Below are 25747 nucleotides of genomic sequence, written 5' to 3' on the forward strand. Positions count from 1 at the left end.
CAGGCAGCCTGTCCTGGGTGGCCTCCCTCCCAGCCGGGGAGCCCTGCCCACGGCTCACAGTCACAATGCCAGTGTGCCCGCACCTGCCAATTAGATTGTCACTGAGCAGGAGCTGCGAGATCAACGTGGTAAATATTAGTCACGTCTCAGCCTGGCTTTCTGTCCGACAGCTCTGGGGGGTCTGGGCAGCCCTCCTGCCAGCAGGCACGGGGAGGAGTGTGCCAGGCCCCAACAGTGCCCATCAGTCCCCATCAGTGCCCACCGGAGCCCATCAGTGCCCGGTGGTGCCCATCAGTGCCCGGTGGTGCCCATCGCTCGCCATCGGTCCCTGCTGGGGGAGCCGCTCCCGCTCCGTGCCCAGGGATCTGGGCATTGCCCGGCCCAGGCACTCGGCACAGGCTCACACAGCACAGTGATTGCCGGGTTTACCACGTGCACTTCCAGAAAAGTCACTAAACAAAATCGAGTCACTTAGTTGTGACCAGTAAAATCCCGGTGAAGTGACAGTGATCATCTCGCAGCCACCCTGTGTAAAACCTGTTAACTGACCTGTGTTTGCGTTACAAAGATCAGGCAGTAAAACCCAGACTGGTTTTGTTTTACAAGCAGCAGAAGAAGGCAGGGATGGGGCCCAGGTCCTGCTCACCTGGCACAGCTCGGTGAGCCAGTGGCCACAGAGAGGGGCTCGCCCCGTGCCAGGGTCGGGCACTAGGCTGTGGTGCTGTCACGCTGTGTGGCCGTGCCAGTCCAGCTGTGCCTCCAAAGTGGGAAGGATGGGGCAAACCCCACTGGGGCCCAGCTCCCTTGGCCCCAGTGTGGTGACATTGGGCACTGAGTCCCAGTTCACCCCCGGGTGACACAGGGCAGGCTTTCAATGCGTCACTGCGACAATTTGTCACCAGTGGGGTTTCCACAGACCTGCTCTGTAACTAATTGCTGTGACAGAGAATTAGTTGCACTCATTTGTCTTTTCCACCATAGAAGTTTACTGGAAAAAATACCCTGCCTGTCATGACTCCAGCATCCTGGAATGTGGCAGCTGCAGATGGGGTCCAGCCCGCTTGGAATGACCCCAGGATGCCCCAGCACAGGCCAGGGAGTGCCAGTGTGGCGCCAGCGGGACGCAGAACTGTAAAGATGCCCTGGGCCAGTGCTTTATGGTCCTCTCCCATGTTCTGGGGGAAATGTCAACTATTTTGTGACCAATGACATTTTATAACAAGACTGGAGTCAGGGTGATTACCCATGTGTACCCAGGGGAACAGTTTGTACCGTTCAGGATTCGTTATGTAAACTTGGGTGAGAAGGTCTTAAAACCCAGGAGGAAGATACCGGAGTGAGAGGTGTTGTGACAACAGGGTGATTCACCCCGGCTGTGGCCAGGTCCTGTCTCGGCCGAGCTCCAGGTGATCACATCCCTCTGGGACTGTGGCGCACTTGGAATTACAGGTGAACAATTCTAGGGAACGTGGTTTTAATCCCTAGAAACATGTTTGGACAAAGTATGTGAGTGGAAGGAGGTAGAGGTGACCCTGTATCCTGTACCCCATCCCTGGTGCTGGATGGGGCCAGGCTGGTGCCGGTGCCTGGGCCTTTCCTCTCTGGTGGGCAGTAGGCAGGTGAGTTGGGAGGACACTGGTTTGTGTCACAGGAACGCTGCCAATGGCAAGGCTACCAGAGTCACAGTGCCACTGTGATCCCAGGGGATCACATGGAGAGCTGAGCAGGGCTGGCAGCACACCCAGCAGTGCAGGGGGCTCAGACCTTGAGGGAGTACAGCTACCACCCAGCTCTGTCTGGAGGGGAAACTGAGGCAGAAATGTAAGACTGGGAGGGACAAGGTTAGGGTCAGGGTGAGGGAGTGTTACAGGAAAGTGCCAAGGCCCAGGTGAGGATACCAGAGGACTGAGAGGCAGGAACACATGGTCCACGGCCCCAGGGCCAGGTGTTTCCCTGTTTACACCTTGGGCTGTGTTACAATTGGGCCGGGGAGCAGATCAGCACTCTGAGCCTGCGGCTGCCTGTGCGAGGCTGAAGGGGAGAACCCCAGTGCAGCACAGTCAGTGCGGCAGGAACCCGCTGTGCGGCATTCCGGCCTGTCCTCAGAGACAGGGACAGGGACAGGCACAGGGACAGGCACAGGCACGGCTGGCAGAGCCTCTGCCCTCTGCCACCACCACTCCCACTGCCCCACCGCCACCCCCAGATCCCCAGGGCAAGGGCATCCTGAGGCCACACTGCTCTGGGGATGGATGAATGGCAAGTGGGATGAGTGGGATGTGAGAGAAGAGCCTTTGCTTTTTGTGAAGAAGGGAGACAGATGGAGAGTTTCATAAATCCCCATGGGCTCGGGGTGCCCTTGCTGCCAGAATGCACCAGTTCTAGAAGCGAAGCTGCTCAGGGGTGGTGCGATGGGTGATGGTGCTGTTGCTCCAGGATGCACCCTGTGCCCAGCCCCTTGTGTTGGGAGCAATTGCATGGTCATGGGCTGGCTAGTGCAGCCCAGCTCCAGCAGCCCCGCCTGGCTGAGCCCAGCCCGAGGTGATGTGGGGCCAGTGGGGCTGGCGGGGTGGGCGGGCAAGCGCACGTGGGCAGCGCTGGGCACATGTGGGTGTGTGGCAAAACTGAGGGCTGCCACTAGTGCTGCCCGTGGGAGCAGTGTGGCACTGAGCCCCTGGCATGGAGTGGGGCACCAGGAGAGGCTGTGAGCAGCAGGGAGAGCCAGGACCAGCACGGCCCACAGCTGGAGTAGCAAAGCAGGGCAGTCCAGTTTCTTGGCTGGAAATGCCCAGGCTGGCTCCCCTTCCTCACCTTGGGCACTAGTCACACTCAGTCTCGTTCCGGGGTTTGTTGCCGTGCCCAGCACTGCCAGTCCAGCCCTGCCATGGTGTTACAGCATGTGCTGGCAGGCGTGGGCAGCTGGTGAGGACTCCAAACGCCCCGGTCTGTCCTGTTCGCAGGGAGATGTCGGCATCGGGATTAGCGCTGGGGCCCTGCCATGGCACGTCACCGTGGAGAAGCTGCTGCAACCACAGGTCAGACTCCGACTCACACTGCCTGGAGCTGCTCTGGTGCTGCCACGGCTCCACTGCCACAGCTTAGCCCTGGCTTGGGATGCTCCAGCTGCTGGAAAACTCTTCCAAAGCACCAAGCACAGACCGAGCTGGTGGGATCGGCTCAGACCAGGTGTCTGATGTGAGGAACTGCTCCGGGACTGCCCAGCTCCAGCCTCTGGCAGTTCTGGCACTGGCTCTGCCTGCCCTGAAGGAAAAGGGTAAAACTAAACCCTCTACAATCTCCAGCCATATTTGGCCTCCCCAGAGCTGGGCTTAAGCATAAGAAGAGGCTCAGAGCCTGCAAGGATTTTCCATAGGCATGTGCTGGAGATGCCTTTCCCCAGCCCTGCCCCATTTACATTGATGAGGCATTTAACTCCCAAACCTGTTTGAGGACCACTGGATATCACCCAAATGTCATCACTCTGGAAGGGGCCTGGACAGTTTTAACCCTCTCGGTGCCACCTGGCTGCATCTGCTGGGAGTAGCTTTGGGCAGCCACCCTTTCCCTTTGCTCTGAGGGAGGCTGGGGTCACCTCTCCAGGCTGACACCTGCACACTAATGGATTTCTGCTGTCCAGAAAATCTCTGTGCAGCTGGATTTTTCTCCTCCTCAGCTGTTTTCCTCATACAGCTCCTCTATCACCTCCGACTTTCTCCCATCTGGCAGCAGCTGCCACGGGAGCTGTGGAGGAGCAAGAAGTTCTGCTGTGCCTCCTGTCCTGGAAGGGCTGGTCCCAGTGTGCCGGCGGCCCTTCCCGTGAGTCACCAGCACCTGCTGCTGCAGGTTTGTTTCGACACTTCTCCCCAGCTCATCCTTTGCCGAGGCAGTGCTGTGCCTGCAGTGCTGCTGCACCTTCACCCTGCTTTTGGTACCGCGGCAGCTCCGCGGTGCCGCACAGCCAGAGCTGTGGGGCTGTGGGGCTGTGGGGCTGTGGGGTTGTGGGGCTGTGGGGCTGGGGCCATCCATGCCCGAGAGCCCGGGCACCGTGGCCACAGGTGTATCCCAGGGCTGGGAGGTGAATGGGGGCTGCCGTGAGCAGGGGACTGCTGGTGAGGGGGGGCTGCCTGTGCTTGAGCCCTGACAGGGGCTGGCCAGGCTCCCACCACTTGCCATGAGTCTCCTGGGAACACAGTTCCCACGGCAAGAGACCCAGCCTCCTGCCTGACCCTGGAGCCGCAGTGGTGGAGGAGGGGATGTTGCTGAACCACAGATTTTACAGCCTGTTGTTCCCATAAACTTCAAGCTGAGTTTCTCAAACACTTTGGGTGTATGATGTTCAGTGTGTGCCAGTCCTGACTCTCAGACCATCCCAGATGGTTTTCTGTGTTAGAGGTGACTCAGGAGTTCAGCACAGTTCAGTGTTTAACTCACAGTGAAGTAACCCATTTCTGTATCTCCATGGCTCTCTGCCTCCTGAGGATTATTCATACACAGAGAAAAGGTGCTGCACCTGCTCCGAGAGTAACTGCAAACAGCACCTGCAGAACACCTGTGCCTTTCCAAAGAATATAAAGTGAGTGTTCATCCCAAAAAGTGACTGGCAGGACACGTGTCCTAAGTTATCAACGGGAGAGTCCTGACATTGCCGCTGCTGGGAGCACTGGAGGTCAGCAGCCTTGTTCTCCACCAAGGGATATTTTCCTTATTGGAACTGCAGTTTTCAGTATAAAGTCTGACCAGTCCCTACACCTGGTTTTGTGCAGGGTTGGCACCACTGTGTTTATTTTCCAAGGCTTTTGTTTTGCTCTAGGGAGGCTTTGGAAACACAAACCCCTCACTCACATCCTGATCTGTGCCAGCTGTGGGTGCCTTCCCTGGCCATGGAGGCAGGTGCAGGGTGATGCTGTGGGCAGCAGCTGGGGGTTCCCTCCTTTCAGAGGGCTGATTGCATGATTAGCACCCTCTGATCTAACCCAGCTCCAGGGGCTGGAGGGCTGCTGGGAGTGGGCAGAGGTACTTGAGCAGCCTGAGAGGAAGGGGAAGTCCAGTGAGTGGCTCAGTAGAGGGGAAGGAGCTGTGCCAGCAGCAAGACGAGCTCTGGCAGCCTTTCTTCAACATTGCTTGGAGCATTAGTGAGCAAACCCTGCAGAGAGCTGAGGTCTCATGTGCTGCTGCATGCACAGGTAGGGGTGCAGAACAGAGGCACTGTGGTATGTCCTGCTTTGTGATGTTTGCTGGCTTTCCCAAGGAGGTGACACCCACACCCCCCTGTATGTTCCTTGCAGGGTGTCCTCTGTCAGAGTGGGGGTCACAGCTGACCCATCTGCATTGAGAGGCAGGTCCTCTGTCAGCTGTAACTGAGCCAAAACAGCTCCTGTGTCAGCACCACCAAGCTGGTAAGGAAGGAGTGTGTGGTCAGGTGTTCCTTAGCTCTGGACTTTGCTGTTATTCCCACCACTACTGTAGTGGGGACAACCCATGCCTGTAACTCCAAGGGAGGGTGGCACTGGGGTGGAGCTCCTTGGGCTGCTTCATTCTCCTCTAGGTCTGTTCTGTCACTGTTGCCCATGGGGCAAGGCTGGTGTGGAGTGTTGGTGTTTGATGCTGTTAGAGGTGATAGGGACGCACCACAGTTCATCCCGGGCATGTCACTGACTCCTGGAGCAGGGCCTGAGGCACAGCACACCTGGTTGTCTCTTCTCCTGTGGTCTCCAAGTGACTCCTCCAGGAATAGAACTGTCTGGGGACACCTGAGGTTCCAGGCTTTTTGGTCCCTGGCTGGTTAATGGTGTTTTCTGAAAGGCATTTTTGCTGTGCTTCTGCTTGTACCCGCAGTCCCCCCAGCCTGCTCCCAAGACAGGTCCTGAAGCATCCCCCATCCCATTTCTATCAAAGGGCTGGGGGGACTTGGCCAGGGGGCTCAGCACTGTTGAGAACCCACAGCCCTGGGGCAGGCACAGGCGAGTCCTATTGGCTCTTGGGATGCCTGCATGGAGGTAACTGGTAGAGTGCTGATTTAAAACCAAGAAGACACAGCAGTTACGAAAAAATATATCTTTATTTTTTTTCAGTTTATCATCTATTTAAATAATTCAGTTAAAATAGGTTTTATTGCACGTTAAAGAACCTTCCTGGATTCTCACTGTCCTCTATAAAATAAGCTCATAGAGAAAGGAGACTCTTACACTCCTGCCCCCTCACACTCTGAATCACTCTGGCTCTGCAGACCCCCAGCAGCCACTGTGCAGTGGGTTATGCTCATCCTCGGCATCTACACAGTGTGCTGTAGGCAGTGGGGGGTTGGCTGTGGCAGAAGGAGCCGGATGCAGGACTGGGAGCAGGGGAAGGGCACTGCCAGCAGGGTGCAGGATGGGGAGCAGGGGAAGGGCACTGCCAGCAGGGTGCAGGATGGGGAGCAGGGGAAGGGCACTGCCACCGTGGCGGGGGCCTGAGGTCCCTGTGCGAGCCCTGGCCTGTCTGCACCGCGGGGAGAGCAGGGCTGGGAGCACAGGGGGTGAAACGTGGGTGCTGATGCTGCTCTGGATCCGCACAGGTGTGGGCAAGGTGGACAAGGCACAAGTGGGGTGAGGCATCCGCTGGCTGCCACTGCAGCCCTGCCTGGCTCTGCCATCCCCCAGGCACTGCCAGCTCCAGGGCAAGCAGGTGGGGAACTGGGTGGCTGCAGGAGGAAGTCCTTGCCTGAGGTTGAGCAGGAAAAGAGCAGCCAGCTCCCTATGAGGCTTCTGGGAAGTCACTTAATGAGCTCCTTGGAAGTTATGTTTAAGGGCTGGCTGAGTGATGTGGAATGGAACAAGCTTGCAGAAGATGCACTTCATTACTGTGCTCTGAATTGGATTTTGTGCCCTTTCAGATGATTCTTTGGGGATGACTCAGGGTCTCCTACCCCAGCTGTGAAATAACTTGTTCTACAACCCCATCTCTGGCTATCCTGGTTCTTCCCCTCAGAATAAAGAGCTCCTCAGGCTATCATTGCAAACAGGTTTCTAATGAAAATTCAAGTGAGGGCTCTCCTTTTATCTGTTTTGTGCTCTTCCCAAGCCTCTGTCATGCCCCTTCCTACAAATGCCATGCTGCATTCCTGACAGCCTGGGGTTTTTCCCACAAGTCCAGCCATACAGCAGAGAGTAATTAGTGTTAATCCTCAATGTGGTATCAATCTGCTATGGAGCAATTCCTGCTCACATGCAATGGGGTGTGTGCAGCTGGTGGCTAATGTGTACCTCTGCCTGGTGAGACATCCCAGCTCAGCACCACATCCTGTTCCAGCCATCTTCTGCCATCATTAACTTGAGAACTGGTGTTGCTTGAAGCTCCTAATGTCTCTGAGCCCTTGGCTTTTGTGTCTGAGCTTTGCTCAGGGCAGCTTTGACTGCCAGTTCAATCCCTGAATTAAGGGTCTGACCCAACAGCCCTTCAGTGCTTGTTTGGATCCACGCCTTTCACCTTTGGTCCATCACCCACCTCCTCGGGCCCCTGGGTGGGTGTGTGACCGGCGTCAGTGGGGGCCGAGCTCCAGCGTGTCGGGCAGCTGCTCGGTGAAGGCCGTCTCCAGCCGCAAAGTGCTGTAGTTGGGGGGGGGAGTCCTGGGCAGGGGGCTGTCCTGGGGCAGCGGCAGGCGCAGGGCAGTGTTGAAGGTGGGCAGGTCCTCGTCGATGCACACGGGGTTGTCGTGGCCCTGCCTCTCCACGTCACCGGCCTGCGGAGGCTTCCCCGGCCCGGCCCGCTTGCGGTCGTTCCACCACTTCTTTGCCTTCTGCCACTGGCGCCGCATGACGATGGAGAGCGAGTCGATGAAGAAGACCTCGACGATCTCGATGACGCAGACGACTGAGCAGCTCATCCAGAGGCCCAGCTGGCCCCCAAAGTTGGACAGGAGAATGACGAGCTGGAGGAGCAGAGAGCACAAGGTTATGGGCGGGCACGTGTTGGTGGTGCTGTCACAGTGCGCGGGGCGGCTGCAGCGAGCCAGGGCACGCTGAGTGTTCCCAAATGCAGTGGGCCCAACTTTGCTGTCTGCAGTGTTCTCTCTGACTCTGCTTCAGGAGGAGCTCAGAACTGGGCTTACTGCAGGCAGCCCATGGGCTGCCCCAGCACAGCGCTCTGTCAGGGCCAGACAGGCAGAGACGTGGCCCCAGATAAGGGCTTCAAAGGGCAGGACCAGCCCCGAGGTGCATCTCCAAGATAGCTTCCTGCCCCTGCCTGGGTGGGATTGCTGCCCTGTGTGGGAGGAAGTGCTGTGTCTCCCAAAGGCTGAGCAGGGATCAGCTGTGCTCACTTACTGTGTTGGCAGGATTCTCCGAAATGAATCTCTCATTCAGGTCCTTGTAAAACACCATGAGGTTGGCGAGGTCCGTCCTGAGGGAAGCAGGAGGCAGCAGAGGGTTTAGTAAAACAATAACATGAAACATACTGAAAAACTATGCAAATAACCAGTTGGACCAGTAGGGCTGGGCTGCTCCAAGGGAGCTTTTTCCCCAATTGCCATCATTAGGGCTGCCAAGATTGTATCAGAGCTGGAGGTGCAAGGCAAGAACTCACAGGGGGACTTACTTGTTCAGTTTCTTGTTGAGCTTTTGCCCTTTGTCCCAGGAGAGAACTCGAAGCATCCAGTCCTGGAGAACAGACAGAAAATGTTGCTATAGCTATGTGTGCTTGTGCAGAGATCCCCTGAGAAGGGAGTCATGCTTTATGCCTCCTCGGGCCAGTGTGGGTGCCAGAACTGAGTGTGTGACAGATCAGCTGTCCCAGAGGAGATCTCCCAGACCACAAGCCAAATTTCAGTTTAATGGTGAACTCTTGGAGGGGAAAGCCCAGACCTGGACAATACAGACTGGCCTCTGAGAGCAGCATCCTTGAGTGCTCAGGACTACCCCAGGGCCTTCTGCTTCTGTGCTCTGGGGTTACTCAATGCCTTGTGCCAGGCTGCTGTCCCAGGAGAGCACAACTGGGGACTGACCTCTGACACGGTGGATGGCCACTGGGCGATGCTGGTGGTGAGCGCCCACTCCTTGAAGCTGCAGAGAGAGGCAGGATGTCACTTGTGAGCTTCAGCTCCCACGCACACTCAGTGTTTTACCTCTGGTCGTGGCCAAGACTCACCTGCAGGCGTCTTTGCAGATCTGCTGGCAGCCCAGCTGCTCCTTCACAAACTTCTCGTGCAGTCTGTAGTAGCAGTACACTGCAGGGAGGGAGTGGGACAGGTGTGAGAAGCCAGAAGGAAAAGCAAAGGTCTCCTGCTACCTGAGTTGGAGTGCAGCATCTGGGGTGTAGGTGGCCTTTGTGGCCATCGCCTACATGGTGGGGATAAAATAATTTACCCCAGAAATACACTCTGAAAAGTGGCTGTTGCTATGAACTGCCTCACCCGGTCAAGCCCTCCACTCAACTGTTCTCTGGTAGGCACAGGTGACAAGCCATCAGGGCAAGTGTCACAAACCAGTCAGTGTGAACAAGGGAGGCACTTCTGGCTCTGGGTGTCGGAGCTTAAGCGGGTTAAGGCAGATTTGCTTGGTCCCAGCACGCTGGAGGGTGTGGGGGGCTCTGTGATGGGGGTGCTGGGGGGTACTGAGGGGTGCAGGGGGCTCTCTGATGGGGACACTGGGGGTGCTGGGCGTGCAGAGGGCTGTGTGACAGGGCTGATGCTGCAGAGGATATGGCTGGCAGTGGGCACTGAGGCAGGTGCAGTGTGGAGGTGTTTCAATACTCACTCCAGTTTGGGTTCTTCTTGTAGTTGCAGTACTCGGCCCCCGCGGGCAAGGGCTGTGCATACTGGGCGCAGCCACATGAGTCCACCATGGCCTTCTGGAAGCAGGAGTGCAGGCAGATCTGGGGAGAAAAAACAGAGCTGGGGGCTAAGAGGCAGCACCAAGGTCCAGCCTCCTGTGCACCTAAAAACATCCTGCTTATGAGAGTAGCAGGATGGGAACCCCATTTCTCAGGACCTTCAGGCTCTGCTGTGAGTGAATACAAACACAGGCAGAAAGTGCCATGGAGGGTTGAGACTCTAGTGCAAGAGATAAGAATACAATTCTCTTTGAGGATTATATATATATATATGGGGTTCTGTGAATGCCCCCGCTTCCCCTACAACCACCGAAAGCTTCGCTGTTGTGGTTGCTCTTTCCAGAGCCAAGGAGAAGGTTTTTGGCCTGCCACGGTACATTGCCCATGAATCACCAACTAGGTGTGTGTGGGAAGTGACTCACAGGAGAAAATGTTCACAGCTTCCACCAAACTCTGGTAGTGCCTACTGGGAGACCTGAAGCTATGAGGGTTAATAGGGCAGCAGAGCTGTGGTATGTGCCAGAACACTGCAACATGCAGGAACTGAACTTCTCTTTGAAATCCCAGTCAAGCCTTTTGGTCCCAGCCCTCATAAGCCCTGAGTTTTGGTGAAGTACTGTTATTAAAAACCTGAGATAATGTCTGTATGATCTTACTACATCACAGCAGATTTCATATTGCCCATGAAATACAAATCCAGGCTAGGCCTGGGCTTTGCAGCAGGCAGCAGCTAATGTAAGTACAATTCTTCAAGTGGAGAGTGCGAGAACAACTGACATTCTCCAAGTGGACCCAATTACAGAAACCATGCAAAATTAGTGGAAACTTACTCTGTAAACAAACATCCTGCTATCTGGATACTGATTAGATGGTATCTGTTATTCTTGGAGTCCTAAAGGTCACAATTTCTAGCTTCAAGGGTTACTAAGCTGCAACCTTTACTTGGCCAATATTTTCCAGTCTCACATTGCTTGAAAATTGCCTAATGAGCTCATGTTCTCTCTTTATCTAACAGGGTGCCTGAGGGAACTTCAAACAGCAACCACTTAAGAATAAAAGCTGTATTTTAAGAAGTGCTGTGGCATTTTACATCAGTGGCTAAAGCAGCCACCCTGCACCTGGACTGCTCCCAATCTTGGGTCCTGAACCACAGAATATTATAAAGCTTTTCATGCAGGTAGTTTTCAAGCAACTGATAAAACCAAGTGTAATGGATTTACCTGGAGGGAGTAGCTCTTGTTATAGAGATTTTCCACGGGTATGTCAGCTCCTGTCTCCGTGCAGTCACTGTAGGGTTTGCTCAGCTTACGAGACCGAGTCTGAGAAGCAGAAAAGAATGAATCTTGGTTTTTTTGAGTTTGTAGAGAGACCAAAGGATTCAGTGGCACTTCATCACAATTCTGAAACTGTAAATGATGGGGCAGCTTTGAACAGCATGTTTACCTTTTGCCACCTAAAATGATTAGTCAATCCCTCGTCAAAACAAGTTCCTTTTTTTTCTAATATCCATTTCCAAAAACACTGCTCTGGCTGGATTTTCTGCTGTTTTCCTTGAAACCTTCTGCAGGAATGTGAGGTGGTATAATTATAGCAGGGAGGATTTTTCAAAGCAGAGTAATTCACACGTATGTTCTCTTCTAGTCCTAGAGGCTGTGCATCCTTCAGCCTGGATGTTTGTGTTCTGAGGGAGGGGGGTTGTTGGCTGGGGGTTCTGGGTTGTTTTCTGTGAGTACCCCCACCTTTACAAGCTGTTGTTGCAGTGTCTGCTCCTGTGCTGTGGGTAAACAGCACTTGAGGCTCCACTAGTGCTCAACAGCACCTCTCTGAAACCACTCTAAATGAAATGCTTGTGTCTCCTTCAGGCCTTTTTCCAGGTGCTGCTTTGACCCTTACTCTCAAATGCTAAGGCCTTTTCCTGTTCTGCAAACTGCCCAGAGCAAAGAGCTCTGAGATGCCAAGCCTGTGCCTGCAAGGTCTGTGAAACCAAGGCTGGGAGCCCTCAGATTCCCAAGACCTGATTCCAGCTCCATCACCCGTTTCCTGCAGACTGCCTCACCTTTCTCAGCCCTTGTTATCTTTCTGCAGTAATTATCCACTTTACAACAGAGTGGCTTGAAACCACAAAAAACATCCATTTAAGAACCCATTCACCTGTCTTTCTCTACAGAGTTTAAAATTAGAATTAAAAATTCTATACAAAGGATCAATTTACCAGGAACCTGAGAAATGGTGGTTACTTTTAAGGCACTAATTGCAGCTCCTCAGGTTCCTGAGGTCACAGCTGACAAGAGAAGGCTCTGGTCCTGTATGGTGCAAGTCAGTGCTTTTAGAGATGCTCAAACCTCTCTTTGGAAGGAAAGATGTGATTTCAGTCTTAGAAATGCATCATTTCTGAAACTGAATGAAACCAGCTTTTAATGTGCTTTTAACTTCCACCAACCATGTAGTGTGCCTGGACACTGCCTCAGTGTGCTCCTCCAGCTTCCAGGTGATCGATCCTTTGTATAAAATTATTTTGTTGTGGCTTGTAGTTTACTTGTTCTTTCAGGTACTGAAATAATTTCCAAATTAAATATTTAACCAGAGCACTGTAACTCCAACCAAGCAATGCCTTGTTTGCATTCCAAATATCTTGGAATATTTTTGGAGGGGGGGGGGCAGTCCTAGTACCCAGCAGAAACCCATGAGTGATAACCAGACACTGATGCTCCGTTTGGAGCCCAGTAAGCAGCACCACGTGTGACACACATGCTGTGTCCTCCTCTGTGTTCCTGATCTGGGTACAAGGACTGATCCAGCAACTCAGTGCTGCAGCCCTGTCCTGACAATTGTAACCCCTCTCAGCAGGCTCTCTGGAGTTGTCCTTTCCCGGAAGGACCATGATCACCAGCTTTTGTTCTGAGACCAGAAATTGTATTCAGCTTCTATTTTGGCTGCCACATCGGGATGCAACTGGATCCCTTCCTCGTGCCACGTCTCTTAAATACAGACACTGAGACGTGCTCAATCTTGTTTTTTATACTACAGCAATGTACAGTCCAAACCCACGTGCCAGGAAAATATTACATTAAATATTGAGACTTTCCCTGCAGTGACTGTACGGTGTGATCATTAGAGGAAACAGTCTTGTGAGACTTTTCCTCCTCTCACCGACCTGGTTTGCAAACCTTTCAGTCACATTTGACCAAGCAGTTGCTGCTGCAGTTTTCCAGACATCTGGAAGACAGTTAAATATTTGCACATTTTAAAATATCAGCCCTCTTATGTCTTTTCTAATGCAGAGCCTATCTCGATGTGGCACACCCAGATAAGCAGGATGGCCGATGCTCCGACCCGACCATCAGGAAGAAAGGCAGAGCTGAAGTGCTCACTTAACAGCTCATCCAGATAAAAGGGATCTGGCACAGCTTTCACTGCTCTGCTGAGGAACGAAGCCCTTTGGGTCAAATGCCTTGTCTGAACTAAGCCAAATGGGGAAATTGGGAGCTGCAGCCCTCCTTGCCCTTGTCAACAGCAGGCAAGATGTTTCGCTACGCTGGCAAAGGTAGAGCTGCTGCCCACGAGGGTGTTTTTACAGCCGGGATAGACAGAAATCCAGCAGAATGAGGCTTGCACCCACAAAACAGTTACACGGGCTGTGCTTCAGACCCAGCCCAGCAGAGGACTCACAGCTCCCCATCCTCCTCCCTGGGACCCGCGCATGAAACCCGCTGCTCATTGCTAAAGCCAAACGAGGCACTTGACAACGCATTTCTGTGGTTGTGGATTTTGCTGTGAAACCGAAATCAAAAATCCCCTGGAAAGCCAAGGGGTGGGAGAAAAGGGAGAACAAACAAGATCCCAGGAGCTGTTGCATTTATAAAGACCTGATTTTCCCACGGCCTCTTTTGTTCAGAAAAGTGCTATCACAGGATTTTCCTCAGGGCACTTCAGCTGCTGAGTGGGAGGTATTTAGAAGCCTTCCAGCTGCTGGCTCCCTGCAAACACCCCATCAATTCCTATTTACAGCTCTCCCAAGGCAAAGGTACACCTGTAAAAGAGATTGCTGCCACTCACAAAGTGCATCCCTATGGAGGTGGCTGCTGCAGTCTCAATTTCCGTGCCAATGTCTTCGATGAAGGGATACTCATTTTGGTCATGGACAATGATCTTGGCTCCCGTGGACGTCACCAGGAAGGGGTTGTAGTCTGCTTCGTCAATGTACAGAACAACCTGCAATCCTGAACCAGAGACAAGGCAGAACAGTTACACCAGGAGCCAGAGCTGCGTTTTCTGGTCAGGGAGGGCAGCACAGTTTATTTAATGTTATCTGGCCTTAAGTAGAACTGTAACAGCCAAGCCCAGCCTCTGCTGGGCCAGACTCAGACAACTGCAGGAAGTAACATCCCTCGGTGGCCCCAAGTACAGCAAACAAATAAAACCTGCTGGGAACGTGGCTGTAACTTACTTTAAAAAGTTATATAACTGGGCAGCAGTGATTTCAGCTGGAAAACATTAGTGATGCAATGATATTATCTGTATTCTCAGGCAAGAGTTTGCACTAGTTCAAACAGGCATTTCCCCAATCAGCCTGTACATCTACAGCCAACACATCGCTCGTGCTCCAGCACGATCCAGTTCGCTGAAACACTTGTTATCAAACAGTTCCTCTGCAAACAGCCTCAGAACAACATACTTGTACAAACTGCCCAGGAACAACACACGTGTGCAAACCAGCCTGGAACAACACGCTTGTACAAAGTGCCCCCGCTCACCGTACTCGCTGCCGCCCGTGGAGGTGCTCAGGATGGTCCCGTTCTCACCACTGTTGAAGGTGTAGCAGTTGCCATGGAGAGGGTGGTGGAAACGAGTGAAGTGCCTGGAAGAAATCAACTTTTGTGACATTGCTACCTGCAGTTCTGTCTGTGGGAGAAAAGCAGCACGTTTGGGCTTTGGTTTTGGCAGAGACAGACCAGGACTGCATGAGGGGTTAGTCCCTTCCTTCTGAGCAATTTATTTGGCTGAAAGGTGTGTCTCTTTCTGAATATCTTGAAACTACGTGGCACTATGATCTGCTTTAATAGATCAGGAAAAGGAAATTTGAGGAGATTTTCATGTGGGAATGGGGGCTGAAAAGGTGGGGAAAGTGGATTCACAGAACTAGCAGGAAGGGGGGATACACAGAGCCCTCTCCCATCTGACAGCCAAGTGTCTACAGGCACACTATCGTTCCCATCTACAACTGCTCCCCTGGGATGCCTCTCCTGCTAGCAGGACACATAGGAATTGCACTGCCACAACCACAAGTAGCTAGATTTGATTCTGCCAAGGATAAACATAGGTTTATCTGAAATGTGGACAGCAGAACACTAAGACAAATGAAATCAAGGAGCATAATTAATTTCAGGAAGATGCAAATGTTTGCTTTGATTTAAAAAATGGCAGTGGTTCCTGCTGAAATTCAGCAAATACCAAATATTCCATTCCTACATATTATGGACTTGGAAATAAGCTGTTAGCTGCCAGGAATTTTCTGTGCACTGACCTTTTGTCACAAGATAGGCCATCAAAGAAACATGTCAGTAGAAGGTCATCAGCAGAATAACTCAATTTTTCTTTCGTCTCCAGGGGAATTTGTGCCATGATGTTCATGTAATGCAGCTTGTACCACTCCTGGATAGCATTAACCCCCGAACTGAAGGTGTACAGGGCACACTCACTGCTGTTGTTCGCGTCGCACTGACAAGCACAAAAGGGGAAAAAGTGTTTCACATGGAATGAAATCCTGGATTCTAGAAGGTATGTGTGACAGTGTTTCTCTTCCACAGAAATAATCACGTGTGAAGTTACAGTGGCACAAACGGGCATCAAAGACCTTTCATTCAGGGCTAAGCAATATGACCAAATGCTTTAGGCCCAAAGCAAAGGTCACAGAAGGCACTAACTTTATTTGGGAAGACTTCAGGAAGGTATTTCCCTTCCAGGGAGTTGGAGGTTAATCTGCAGCTGCCATGGAGGCTTGGGCAGAAGAGCTGACAGTTCACAATAAAGCCACCTAAGCAGGCAATTAAACTGGACAGAGGGACACTGACCCCAAACAGCCCTTCGTTGCCCCACAGGGAACTTGCTGGCCAGGGCACAGTGACACTCACCAGCTGAAAGCCGATGATGTCATTGGAATCACCGGAGTTCACGATGGACGAGTCTTTGTGAAAGACACTTCCCTCTATTTTCCTCTTCTGCCCACTGTATAGGTCTGTTGCTGTCCTAAAGAAGTCCTCGACCTTCAGCAGAGGGATCTGTTGGAAGAAGTCACTCCCTGTGCTGTTCCACTCGTCCACTGACCGGCGCACCTTGGTCTTGCCCTCAGAAAATCCGTAGAAAGTCTCCAAAGCTTTTTTTGTCTCTTTGTCCAATTCAGATAAATATTCTTTCATGGCACTGTACCTGCATGGGAGACAATGTGACACAGTGATGCCCCATCCCACCTCACCGCCCAGCCGCTGTGCATCCCATGGCTCAGGACAGAATTCCTTGTGGAGGTCTCACATCACTCTCTTACACCGGTGAGGGCAGACGCAGCTATGTCCATGGAGAGATCTCAGAGCAAGGACCACAGGAGGAAGAACAGACTGAAATACAGAGGAAGCCCTCCCAAGATTCACAGGCTCCTCGTGTTAGGAAGCCCAAGAAGGCAGAGCATGTGGAAATAAGACTTCTGCATCTGTGTAGAGGTACCAGAGAGCTGGATAGCCTGCGGGGACCGGTGTGGGGAGCTGGCAGCAGAACAGACAGCAGCATAAAGTGTGATTTGACAGGAGAAAATGTACTGCTGATGGATAATGTCAAAACATCCCACAAGGAAAGAAAGAGGCAACAGAAGAGTGACAGATGTGCCCTTTCTATTCTTCAAGAGATGCTGCTGCTTGTAATCGTCAAACTTTGGTCCTGGGAAGAAGGGAATTTGAAGAGAACCAAGGAGCTGATAGGGACTGTCTGTAGCAGAAACTGAAATGGACCGAGCCGAGCTCAGAAGGCAGGTGAGGGGTGTGAGCGTAACCCACACGTGCCTGACGTGCATGAACACAGAGCAGGAGCTGCACTCGAGGTGCTGCAGAGGGAAAATGCTGACGAGCAGCACTGGGCCAAGCCCGGGAAGGGGTTTGGTGCTGGGCTGGTGGGGGATGATGGACTCACTGGGAGCCCTGGCCGGTGACCCCCTTTGTCCTCCTGGCAGCCCCCCGGGTCTTACTTGTAGGGGTTGATGTTGCAGATGGTGACGGCAGGGAAGGGCAGCTTCTGGAACTGGACGGTGACGGAGACCGAGGCGCTGTAGTAGTTCATGAGGAGCTCCGCGCACTGCCAGAGGATGAGCCCCACGGCGCTGAGGGTCAGCAGGATCCAGAGCAGGCGGCGCAGGCGGCCGCGGGACACCACGATGCGGCGGCAGCCGTGGGTGTTGGTGTTGAGGCAGTACCAGCGCATCAGCTCGCTCAGCGTCGGCGCCTGCGGGCCCCGCACCGGCAGCGTCCGCTTCAGCCGCGCCGTGATCTTCTTACCGGGGGCCGTGGCGGCCGCTGCGGGCGGACCGGGCACTGAGGGGGCGGCGGCGGGACCGGCGCCCTCCCTGACCCGCGCCCCGCCGCCCCGCGATCGCAGGATCCCGTCCCGCCCGGCCCCGCCACCCGGCATCCCTCCCCGCTCTCGATGTTTGATCCCCGGAACGCCCGTTCCCGGAGACGCCGCGCCCGCCGCCCCTCACCTCGTCCGCTCTCCGGGCCCGGCGGGGCCATGCTGCGCTCCCGGCCCCGGCGCCGCTGCCGATGGGGCGGCGGGCGGCCGCCCCGGCACCTACCCCCGCCACCGCCCCGCCCCGGCCCGCCCCGCCCCCGCCCGCGCGCACCTCTCGGCGGCCGCGCAGCGCCGCCCCACGGCGGCCTCGGGGGCTGCGGGGGCTGTGCGGGATGGCGGGGCCGGGCGCGTCTGTGCGGGCCGGGCACGGCCGGGCGGGCCCCGCGGGAGGCGGCGAAGCCCCTGGGCCGCGCGTGGCGCCCGGGGGGCGGGGCCTGGGGCGTGACCACGGGGGGCGTGGTCTCCCTGGCCCCGCCCTCCTCGTGCTCGCCGCGCCAGCAGCAAAGATGGCGGCGCTGCGGCGGCGTCTGCCCGTCGCTAAGGTGGCGGTTCGGTCACGTGGCGCCGCGCCCCGCCCCGCCCGCTGCATGGCGGCGCCGTGAGGCGGCGGAGCCGCGGCCCGACCCGGCCCGGCGGGATGCGGCGGCCGCCGCCGGGCTGAGCTCCGGGCCGAGGGCCGAGCGGGCCGAGGGCCGAGCGGGGATGCGCGCTGCGCCGCGCCGTCATGTCGCGGGTGAGCGGCCCCGGGCCGGCCGGCAGCGCCAAGGAGAAGCGCTCCTTCAGCAAGCGGCTCTTCCGCGGGCGGGCGGCGGGCGGCGGCGCGGGCTCGGCCCCGGCTGCCGCCCCGGCCCCAGCGCCCTCCGGGCGGTCGCTCGGTGGGTTCATGAGCCGCGTGCTGAAGACCCTCTCCACGCTCTCGCACTACAGCAGCGAGCCCGAGCCCCGCGGCGCGCTCGCCCCGCGCCTGCCCCCGCCGCAGGCGGCGGGCGGCCTGGGCAGCTGCTTCCCGCCGGGCCCGCCGCGCAGCCCCGAGCCCCCGCCGCGCCCCGCCGGCGGCTCCGAGGCCGTGCCCGGCGTGGCGGGGCTGCGCAACCACGGCAACACCTGCTTCATGAACGCCATCCTGCAGTGCCTCAGCAACACCGAGCTCTTCGCCGAGTTCCTGGCGCTGGAGCAGTTCCGCGGCGGGCCGCCCCCCGCCGACGGGCCGCCGCCCGCGCCCGGCGAGGTCACGGAGCAGCTGGCGCAGCTGGTGCGGGCGCTCTGGACTCTCGAGTACACCCCGCAGCACAGCCGCGACTTCAAGGTGAGCGGGGCCGCCGGGACAGCCCCGGAGCGCCGGGGCCCGCGGGGTGGGGGTGGCACGGCCGGTGGTGACACCGGTAAACGTGTCACACGCGTGGGTCGCAACAGTTCGGAATGCGACACAGCGTGTCCCCTGTCGCACGGGCACCGCAGCTGTGACGGGTGCCTTGATGCCGAGCACCCACACGGTGGGAAGAACCCTCTGGCCTCCCCAGCTGTGTGCAGTAGCTCTGGAGAGCTGCTCTCATCCTGTCCCCCGGGCGCTGCTGTGGGCACCCAGTACAGGTGGCACCAGGTTTTTCTTGCAGAGTGAGTTGGAGAGGAGATGCTCAGGTGCATGAAAACACACTAAGAGTGTCATTGACACGGTTTTGGGCTCTGTGTGTTCAGGTGGGCGCGCAGCAGGTAGAGACGGTGAGTCCCAGAGTTGGCTCTCCCTCGGTGCTCCTGGATGGTGGGATGTCCCAGAGGCTTCTCTGAGGTGTCGATGGCTTTTGGCACTGTTCACTGTTTGGATGGATGCATGGGCTGCACCTCTTCCTTTTGCCTTTCCTGTGCCTTTCCAGGCAGCTGCACCCACCCGGGCCCATAGCAGTGCCAGGGTGTTCTCTGGGGAGCCCGGCTGTTTGCCCTGGAGTGAGGCCATCTGCCCTCTCTCACGGTGCCTGGCTCTGGTGTTTTCAGCAGAGGTTGTGGAGGAGCACTTGGGAAGCCTATCCTCTTGGTGTGTCCGGTCGTGACAGCACCACAGGGCACTTGCCTCCCGCTCCGTAAGCACTCTGGCAGGAGAAGAAATTGTGGATTTCTCCTGGGTAATAGTAGGAATAAAAGGCGGTGAAAGCAGAATTTTCTTCTGCCAGTGGAACAGAGTCGGAAGGGAAAGCAGCCCTCTTTCTAGGCTGGGCTTGGCTGCTTGGGCAGGCTGTGGGAGCAGGGCTCGGATATGAGTGACAGCAGGAGGAAGAGCAGCAGGGCCAGAGATTAAATTAAGGCCATTTTCCACGGGCATTTATGGTGGAACTTTGCTGTTTTCAGGCGTCACTGACGGTAAGCGAGTGCTGTTATGCTCATGGGTAGAGCTGGAGCCCATCCATTTTCTGTCTGCCAGGAGAACCCTGGGGCTTTTAAAATGCCTCTTCCTGGGGGGATCTTGTCCTAGTCAGTCCAGTTCAGTGCTGCACAGTGCCAGCAGCCCAGGTCCTGCTGAGGGACTGTGTCATTATGTCAAGTGCTGTTTTCTTATAGGGGTCAATTAATTCTAAGAGGAAATGAACACCTCTAAAGGCAGCTAAGTCACCTGAACCTGCTATTAAATTCAGTGTTCTTACTTAAACTTTTTCTCAGCAGCAGATTTGCGCAGTTCATTTACAGATGTAGACAATGGGCTTAGGTTGGAGGAAGGCAAAGATCGATGTTTTCACTCTGGAAACTGCTGCTTCTCTGTAAAACAAAGAACATCCCCCCAAGCTTGCTCTGGATAGAGGGTGGAACATTCCTGATCTACCTTGCTGTAATTGTTTTTAGGGGTGAAAAGTGTTTTTAGGGGTGAAAAGTGTTTTCAGGAGAGTCATTCTGGGCTTTCCCTCCAACAATAATAGCCATTGACAGTAATATTTATTTGATAGCCAAAAAGCTCTTTAGCCAGCATACTTGGAAATTCATGTCCTGGGTTTTTTTGCTTTCTTAATCTCTTTTGGCACCAAACATAACTGGGTGAAGGCACTTCCTAATTCCTAAATACTTCTCTGCAGGGGCTAAATGTATTTTAGGATAAAGGATAATACTTATCGTTTTGTTCATTCTTGTATCTGTAAGCTGCTCTCTTGGAAAAGAGGAAATTATTTTCAAGGGAGTGTATCTGGGAGTCCTTGTGAACAGGGGCCTTTTAGGGGGTGAGTTTTGGGATTCTCTTTACTCTCAGCTGGTTTTTCATGGTAGTGTTTTCTCACTTATGAAGTTGGTCTTCAAGAAATAACCCATGCCAGGAGTTCCTGAATCATGCTGAAAAAAAGGAAAATGCAATTGAAACAAGAAGTTTGTGTAAAATGGTTCATCTTATATTCTCAGGATGAGGGAGAGCTTGTGCCCTTTGAGGGGAGGTCTGGGGCACTGGCAGAGCTGGGGTGAAGCTTGGGGAAGCAGCAGGTGTAGAAGGCTGAGGCAGTAGGAAAAGGCTCGGGAAGGAGTGCGCTGGGAGGTGGAAGCAGAAGGGTTTGGTTCCTGGGCTGGGAGCAGAAGGGAGCCTGGGCAGTCCTTCCTGGGAAACAGAATGGAAGCACTGTGACAGAGCTGATGGTTCCTGGGTTTATCTCTGCTGTGGATTACCTTCCTATTGGTCCTGTGTTCTTTTGCTGTTTTAACAATTCTTCTCTTCTGATTGCTCAGTGGGTTTTGTTTTCCTGCCCAAACAAAGCTGCTGCTTTCATAACAGGGGCCAATATTGCAGCCTGTGCTTCCTCTTTCCCCTTTGTGATGATGTGACAATGGTGACAAACATCTATTGTATAAGCAGGGCTTTGGGCTTGTTTTTTTCCAGGGAGCTGTCCTGTCCTCCCTGCAAAGTTCCTGGGAGTGTTAGGGAGGACAGAGCACCCTTTGTATTGGGAATTGATCTGCAACACTTGGAGGTGATGGTGGGGGTCTTAGTGAGAAGGATTTTGATTTGAACTAATTTGGCTTGAAAAACTATATATTACGCAAATCCTTTGTCTTTGCCTTCCATGGAGTTCAGGTCTCCTGTGGATGATGAGGCTTTTTCTGTTTTGAGACTTTGAGGCCATAGGGCAGTTGCACACTGAAGCATGTCAACATTTAATAAGACCCTTCGCATGCCAGAGCTGGGTTTGCATTTTTTGTCCTACAAGACAAAGATGGCCTTGACTGTGACCTGCAGCATGTACAGCAAATACAGCACAATCACCATAACTCAATTGGGTTGAATTATCAGAATTTGATCTGAACCTAGAATGAATCCTTGTTGGTAGAGCAAGGATTATTGTGCCAGGTTAAAAGTGCTGCTTCCTTATTTATTTTTAAACGTGTGTTTGATGTGAGATTTCACAGTAGCTGTGTGTAACTCTTCCATTTCAAGGTGTTTTGGGAATGCACTTGGTGCAAATATCTCACTTGGGACAAGCAGTGTGCCAGCTGCATTGAGCGCTTCTTTGGAAGTTAATCACTAAGTTCTGAGTTACGAAGGAACTCCTGCAAAGTGTTGATGTGCTTCCCTTGCACATGCAGTGAGAGCCATTCGTAGTGGGGGCTGCTAGGGGAATGTGGGCATGGGGAGCCTTTGGTCCTGCACGGAGAACTGTCAACCTCAAGCCCTTCTGCTCACCAGAGCCCTAGTGCTTTGCTAACGGGGCCAGTGATGTGTGAAGTGGGATATCCCAGATCATATTTAATTGTCTTGCTCCCTATCTAGCACAGGATCAATTGTTTTGTTCTGGACAGGGTCAACTGCTTATTCCTAAAATGTTTCTGTGGAGAGCTGACTGTCCTCCCTCTGCACAGGGAGATGGAAGAAAGGGACATGAAAGAAGAAACGTGAGACCCTTCACCCTTCCCTCTTGGTCCCTCGGCTCTTGACTCCTGGTGTTTCATATCCTGTGTTCCTCTAAAAGGGCTTTGAGTGGGGCCACATAACATGGAATCTTGAAGTGCTTGTTCCAGTTCAGTCCAAGTGCTCCCGGTGGTGGTATCACACTGGGGAGACTTGTCCTAGAGCTGCTCTGGGATCTGGAGTTGACACACTTTCCTTGAAACAAAGCAAGTTACAGATTTTCTACATCATTATTGTGAGAGTTCTTGACATCACGGGAACGTGTTTCACTGGGATCACAAAGGTCTCTGGCAGACTTGCCGTGTTAGACTTTTTTTAATGTTAATGATCAATAAGATGCAAGTACATTACTGGGGGGGGGTTGTTTTGTTTTGCTTATTTCTTGGCGTATATTTCCTTACAATACTTCTACTCCCCCTCCACACACACATAAACCCCCTGGGAAGGGTTTACTGCAGCAGATCCTTGTTGCCTTAAGGCAACAGTCTGACTTATCTGTGAAATCCAAAGGCTTTTCTGGAGATTTCAGGGTTATGCTTCAAACTTTGTTCTGAGCGAGTGCAGCACAAGGCCAGGGAGCCAAGGCTGAGCGGTGGAGTCTGGAGGTCGGATGTGGTTTGCTGAGGGGGTTCTGCTGGAGGGGGCAGCAGAAGGGTGGTGTAGGTGCTCCCCTCTGGAGTGAAGGGACAGGCAAGGGGGAGGCAAGGGAAGATACCCCAGTGTGGAGCAGCTCTGCGGCCCCGCTGCGAGGTGGCCCTGGGGGCTGGGAACCCTCTGAAGGGCTGTAAGGGCAACTGTGCGTCCTTGCCAAAATGTGTTTTCTGTCTTCTGAGCTCCCAGGTCCTTATTTCCAGCTGCTTATGCAGAATGACACATGGTGAAAGTATGAGAACCATGTTGTGCCTGGCAGCCAGTGAAAGCGGTGAGGGGAAGTGAGTTCCCAGGCAGCTTAATTGGGTCTGTGTTGCTCCACGCTGGCCTTTGTATATGGCCACACTTGATTGGGGTGAAGCCATTCCTGCTGCCATTTGAGCAAAGCACTGCTTAATGAACTCGTTTGGATACGATTGTGTCAGTGAAGTGAATGTTTGTTGTAAAGTGGACAGGGAGGCTCCTCAGAGCAGGAGTGATCAGATGCCCCCCATCTCAGGGTCTGTGTCCAACTTGGGGCCTGAAGCTGAGCCTGGAGAGAGTGGGAGAGGTGCAGGTGTGCAGCTGGAGCATGAGCTCCTCAGGCTGCTGAACCCAGCCCCCGTGTCCATCCTCTACACCAGTATATACTGACTCTTCTTTACTGAACTGCTTCATACTTGTGTCATTCCACCGCTCCTCAGTGCCTCATTCCTTTGAATCCCACTGACTGCTCTGCTAGTGTAGCAGGGAAACAAGGTCTTGTTGTTGAACAAAATGGGATTTCTGCTCCTTATAAGGATGAATTCTCCCAGCAGCAGCACCGACTTGTGGTGGTGCCTTCTGGCAGGCAAGAGCTGCACTCCTGCAAAGGGCCTGGGAAGGAGCATGCCTGTTTGGGAATGCAGCACCCACAACCCACCTCTGTGTCCATGTGCACACACGACAGCCCCTGATAGCATCGTCTGGACAAACTTCACTCTGTGTTGAAGGAAGGTGGATAATGAGGATTGAGTCTTCAGCCTGGAAGGGTGAGAGTAGCTGCTGGCAGGAGATTGATGTCAGGCAGGGACCGGTGGGCTGATGCTTGCTGTCCAGGCTTGTTAAATGTGGTGGAGAATCCCTCTGGTGCTGGTGTGCTGCTCCTTGCCCTGCTCCTCTTGGCTTTGCTTTCGGGAGTGTTCCCGTGAGTGGCTGTGCTTCCTCCCCTCCATGGTGGGCAGAGCCTGGCTGTGCAGGGACACTGGCTGCCCATGGAGCTCCAAGTCCCACAGGGTGCTGCCTGCAGAGCCCCAGCACTTCTGGATGCCCACAGAGCAAGGGAGAAGTGTTTTGTCCCGCCCTGGCTGCTGTGACAGACCTGCTGTCATTAAAGCTTCCTTTCCCCTGTCTGATGGCTGTGGTAAGGCTCAGCCCACAGGGGTCTCTTCTGCCCATCCTCAGTGCTGGGGAGGGGTGAGCCCCGAGGCCTAAACTCTGCTGCTGTCTGGGTATTGCTCTCCTCAGAAAAGAGCATCTCCAGAGAGGGGAAAGTGCTGTCTGTGTGTGTGAGCAGAGGGAGTAATTTAGGTACACTCTTCATGAGATATCTGCTGTAGAACTTACCCAAACACAGAAGTGTGGCTGTGGGGTTAAAAAAGAAAAATGATGTGGTTGAGCATAACTCGCTGTTCAATGGGAGATAAAGAACAGCCTTTCTCTCCTGCTCACACGTGTCATTGGGTCAGGTCTCTAACGAGTTGGCTTCATCCGTTCATGTGTAAAATCCTTCCACAGCTGCTTCCTACCAGGGCCACACTGAAAAATAGTGGACTGGCATTTTTCCTCTAATTGTCTTTGTGATCTGGAAAATAATAGCAGCAAAGGAGAGACCAGTAGTTCAGCTCTGTTTGGATTTATTTATTGCATCTATTTAGAGCAGTAGATGAATGATTATTAAATTTGTAGTGGGCTGATAAAAATGATAATGTGTCTTTCTTGTAAATCTGCTTTATGGATGGGTAGGGACTGTTTTGATTGCAAGATGCCTGCTTTAGGGGGAGGTCAGTGAGTGGGATCGATAGGAAATTCTGAATTTTTTTTTCCCCCCTTTTAGCTCTTGGGATGGTGCCACTTCATTCAGGGTGCCTGTGTGCTGGCCCTTACACGTCTGGGGGAATGGAGGATCCATCTTCCTCCTGCCAAGCTTGTAAGGGCTGAGCTGAGGAAGGGCTGGAAGTGTTAGGGATTGGAATATATGGTGTTTTTCATGTGTTTTTAAAGCATTTGCTTCTTAACTCTGTATCTTCAGCCAGTTGCAGATGCTGTTGTGTTACTTCAGGACCAGCAAAATGAGGTGTTGTCTTCTCTTCCATGATAAGCAAAAGAGGAGGGAAAGTTTGGGGTTATGGCAAGGGCAAGACCTGCTGCCAAGCTGGAAGGGCAGTCTTGGAAAATAAATATGGAGAGGTGCTGGGTGGGCAATGCTCAGTGATGAGGTACTTGCTTGTTTGTCTATTTTATCCATCAAATGTTCCCAGAGTTGTTCAGGAATGGCCAGTCTGGCTGGCAAGAGGCTGCTGTTTCCCACAGGGCCCTATGGACCCCCAACTGCTGTGCAGCCCCTGTCTATTGCCCAGGGCCTTGGGGACCCCCCAATGCTCTCGTGCCCACTGCCCACTGTGAGGGGCTGGCTGGGTACAGGGAGGCATGTGGGACAGTGTTTGGTGCTGACCCATCAGGTGAGAGGGGCTGTGCTTCAGGAGTTCCTGGTATTTGTCTCCAGGGCTGTGCTTCAGGAGTTCCTGGTATTTGTCTCCAGTTGTTAAATTGTTAATTTGGGTCGGCACCTTTATC

At 53.8% G+C, this 25747-nt stretch overlaps 2 protein-coding genes across 16 annotated transcripts in view; one reads left to right on the plus strand and one right to left on the minus strand.

Annotated features, from left to right (window-relative positions):
• Positions 1 to 6039: 6039 nt before the first annotated feature.
• On the minus strand, positions 6040 to 17650 carry SCNN1G (sodium channel epithelial 1 subunit gamma). Its single transcript, XM_064673505.1, has 13 exons — positions 17546 to 17650; positions 17036 to 17360; positions 15936 to 16230; positions 15329 to 15522; positions 14559 to 14662; positions 13861 to 14024; positions 11025 to 11123; positions 9729 to 9846; positions 9121 to 9199; positions 8978 to 9035; positions 8572 to 8633; positions 8301 to 8376; positions 6040 to 7906 (listed from the first exon to the last, which is right to left on the minus strand). The coding sequence occupies exons 1-13, from the start codon at positions 17574 to 17576 to the stop codon at positions 7517 to 7519; spliced, it is 1995 nt and encodes a 664-aa protein (XP_064529575.1). The 5' UTR covers positions 17577 to 17650; the 3' UTR covers positions 6040 to 7516.
• A 371-nt stretch (positions 17651 to 18021) lies between these two features.
• USP31 (ubiquitin specific peptidase 31) overlaps positions 18022 to 25747 on the plus strand; it is a 30600-nt gene continuing 22874 nt past the window's right edge. For all 15 annotated transcript variants that reach the window (XM_064673506.1, XM_064673507.1, XM_064673508.1 and 12 more), the window contains exon 1: positions 18022 to 18721. In XM_064673506.1, the coding sequence (XP_064529576.1) occupies positions 18140 to 18721 (582 nt within the window). In that variant the 5' untranslated portion in view covers positions 18022 to 18139. The remainder of the gene's footprint in view (positions 18722 to 25747) is intronic.

This window comes from Pseudopipra pipra, chromosome 16, assembly GCF_036250125.1.
Source record: "Pseudopipra pipra isolate bDixPip1 chromosome 16, bDixPip1.hap1, whole genome shotgun sequence".
Lineage (NCBI taxonomy): Eukaryota > Metazoa > Chordata > Aves > Passeriformes > Pipridae > Pseudopipra > Pseudopipra pipra.

What these genes read in the sequence shown, in the direction of transcription:
- SCNN1G (XM_064673505.1), bottom strand. Translation starts at nt 17,576, where the DNA reads ATGGCCCCGCCGGGCCCGGAGAGCGGACGAG. An exon ending in GGGCCCGGAGAGCGGACGAG is followed by an intron (nt 17,361 to 17,545) that starts GTGAGGGGCGGC and finishes GTCCGCCCGCAG; the next exon opens with CGGCCGCCACGGCCCCCGGT. An exon ending in CGGAGAATCCTGCCAACACA is followed by an intron (nt 7,907 to 8,300) that starts GTAAGTGAGCAC and finishes CTGCTCCTCCAG; the next exon opens with CTCGTCATTCTCCTGTCCAA.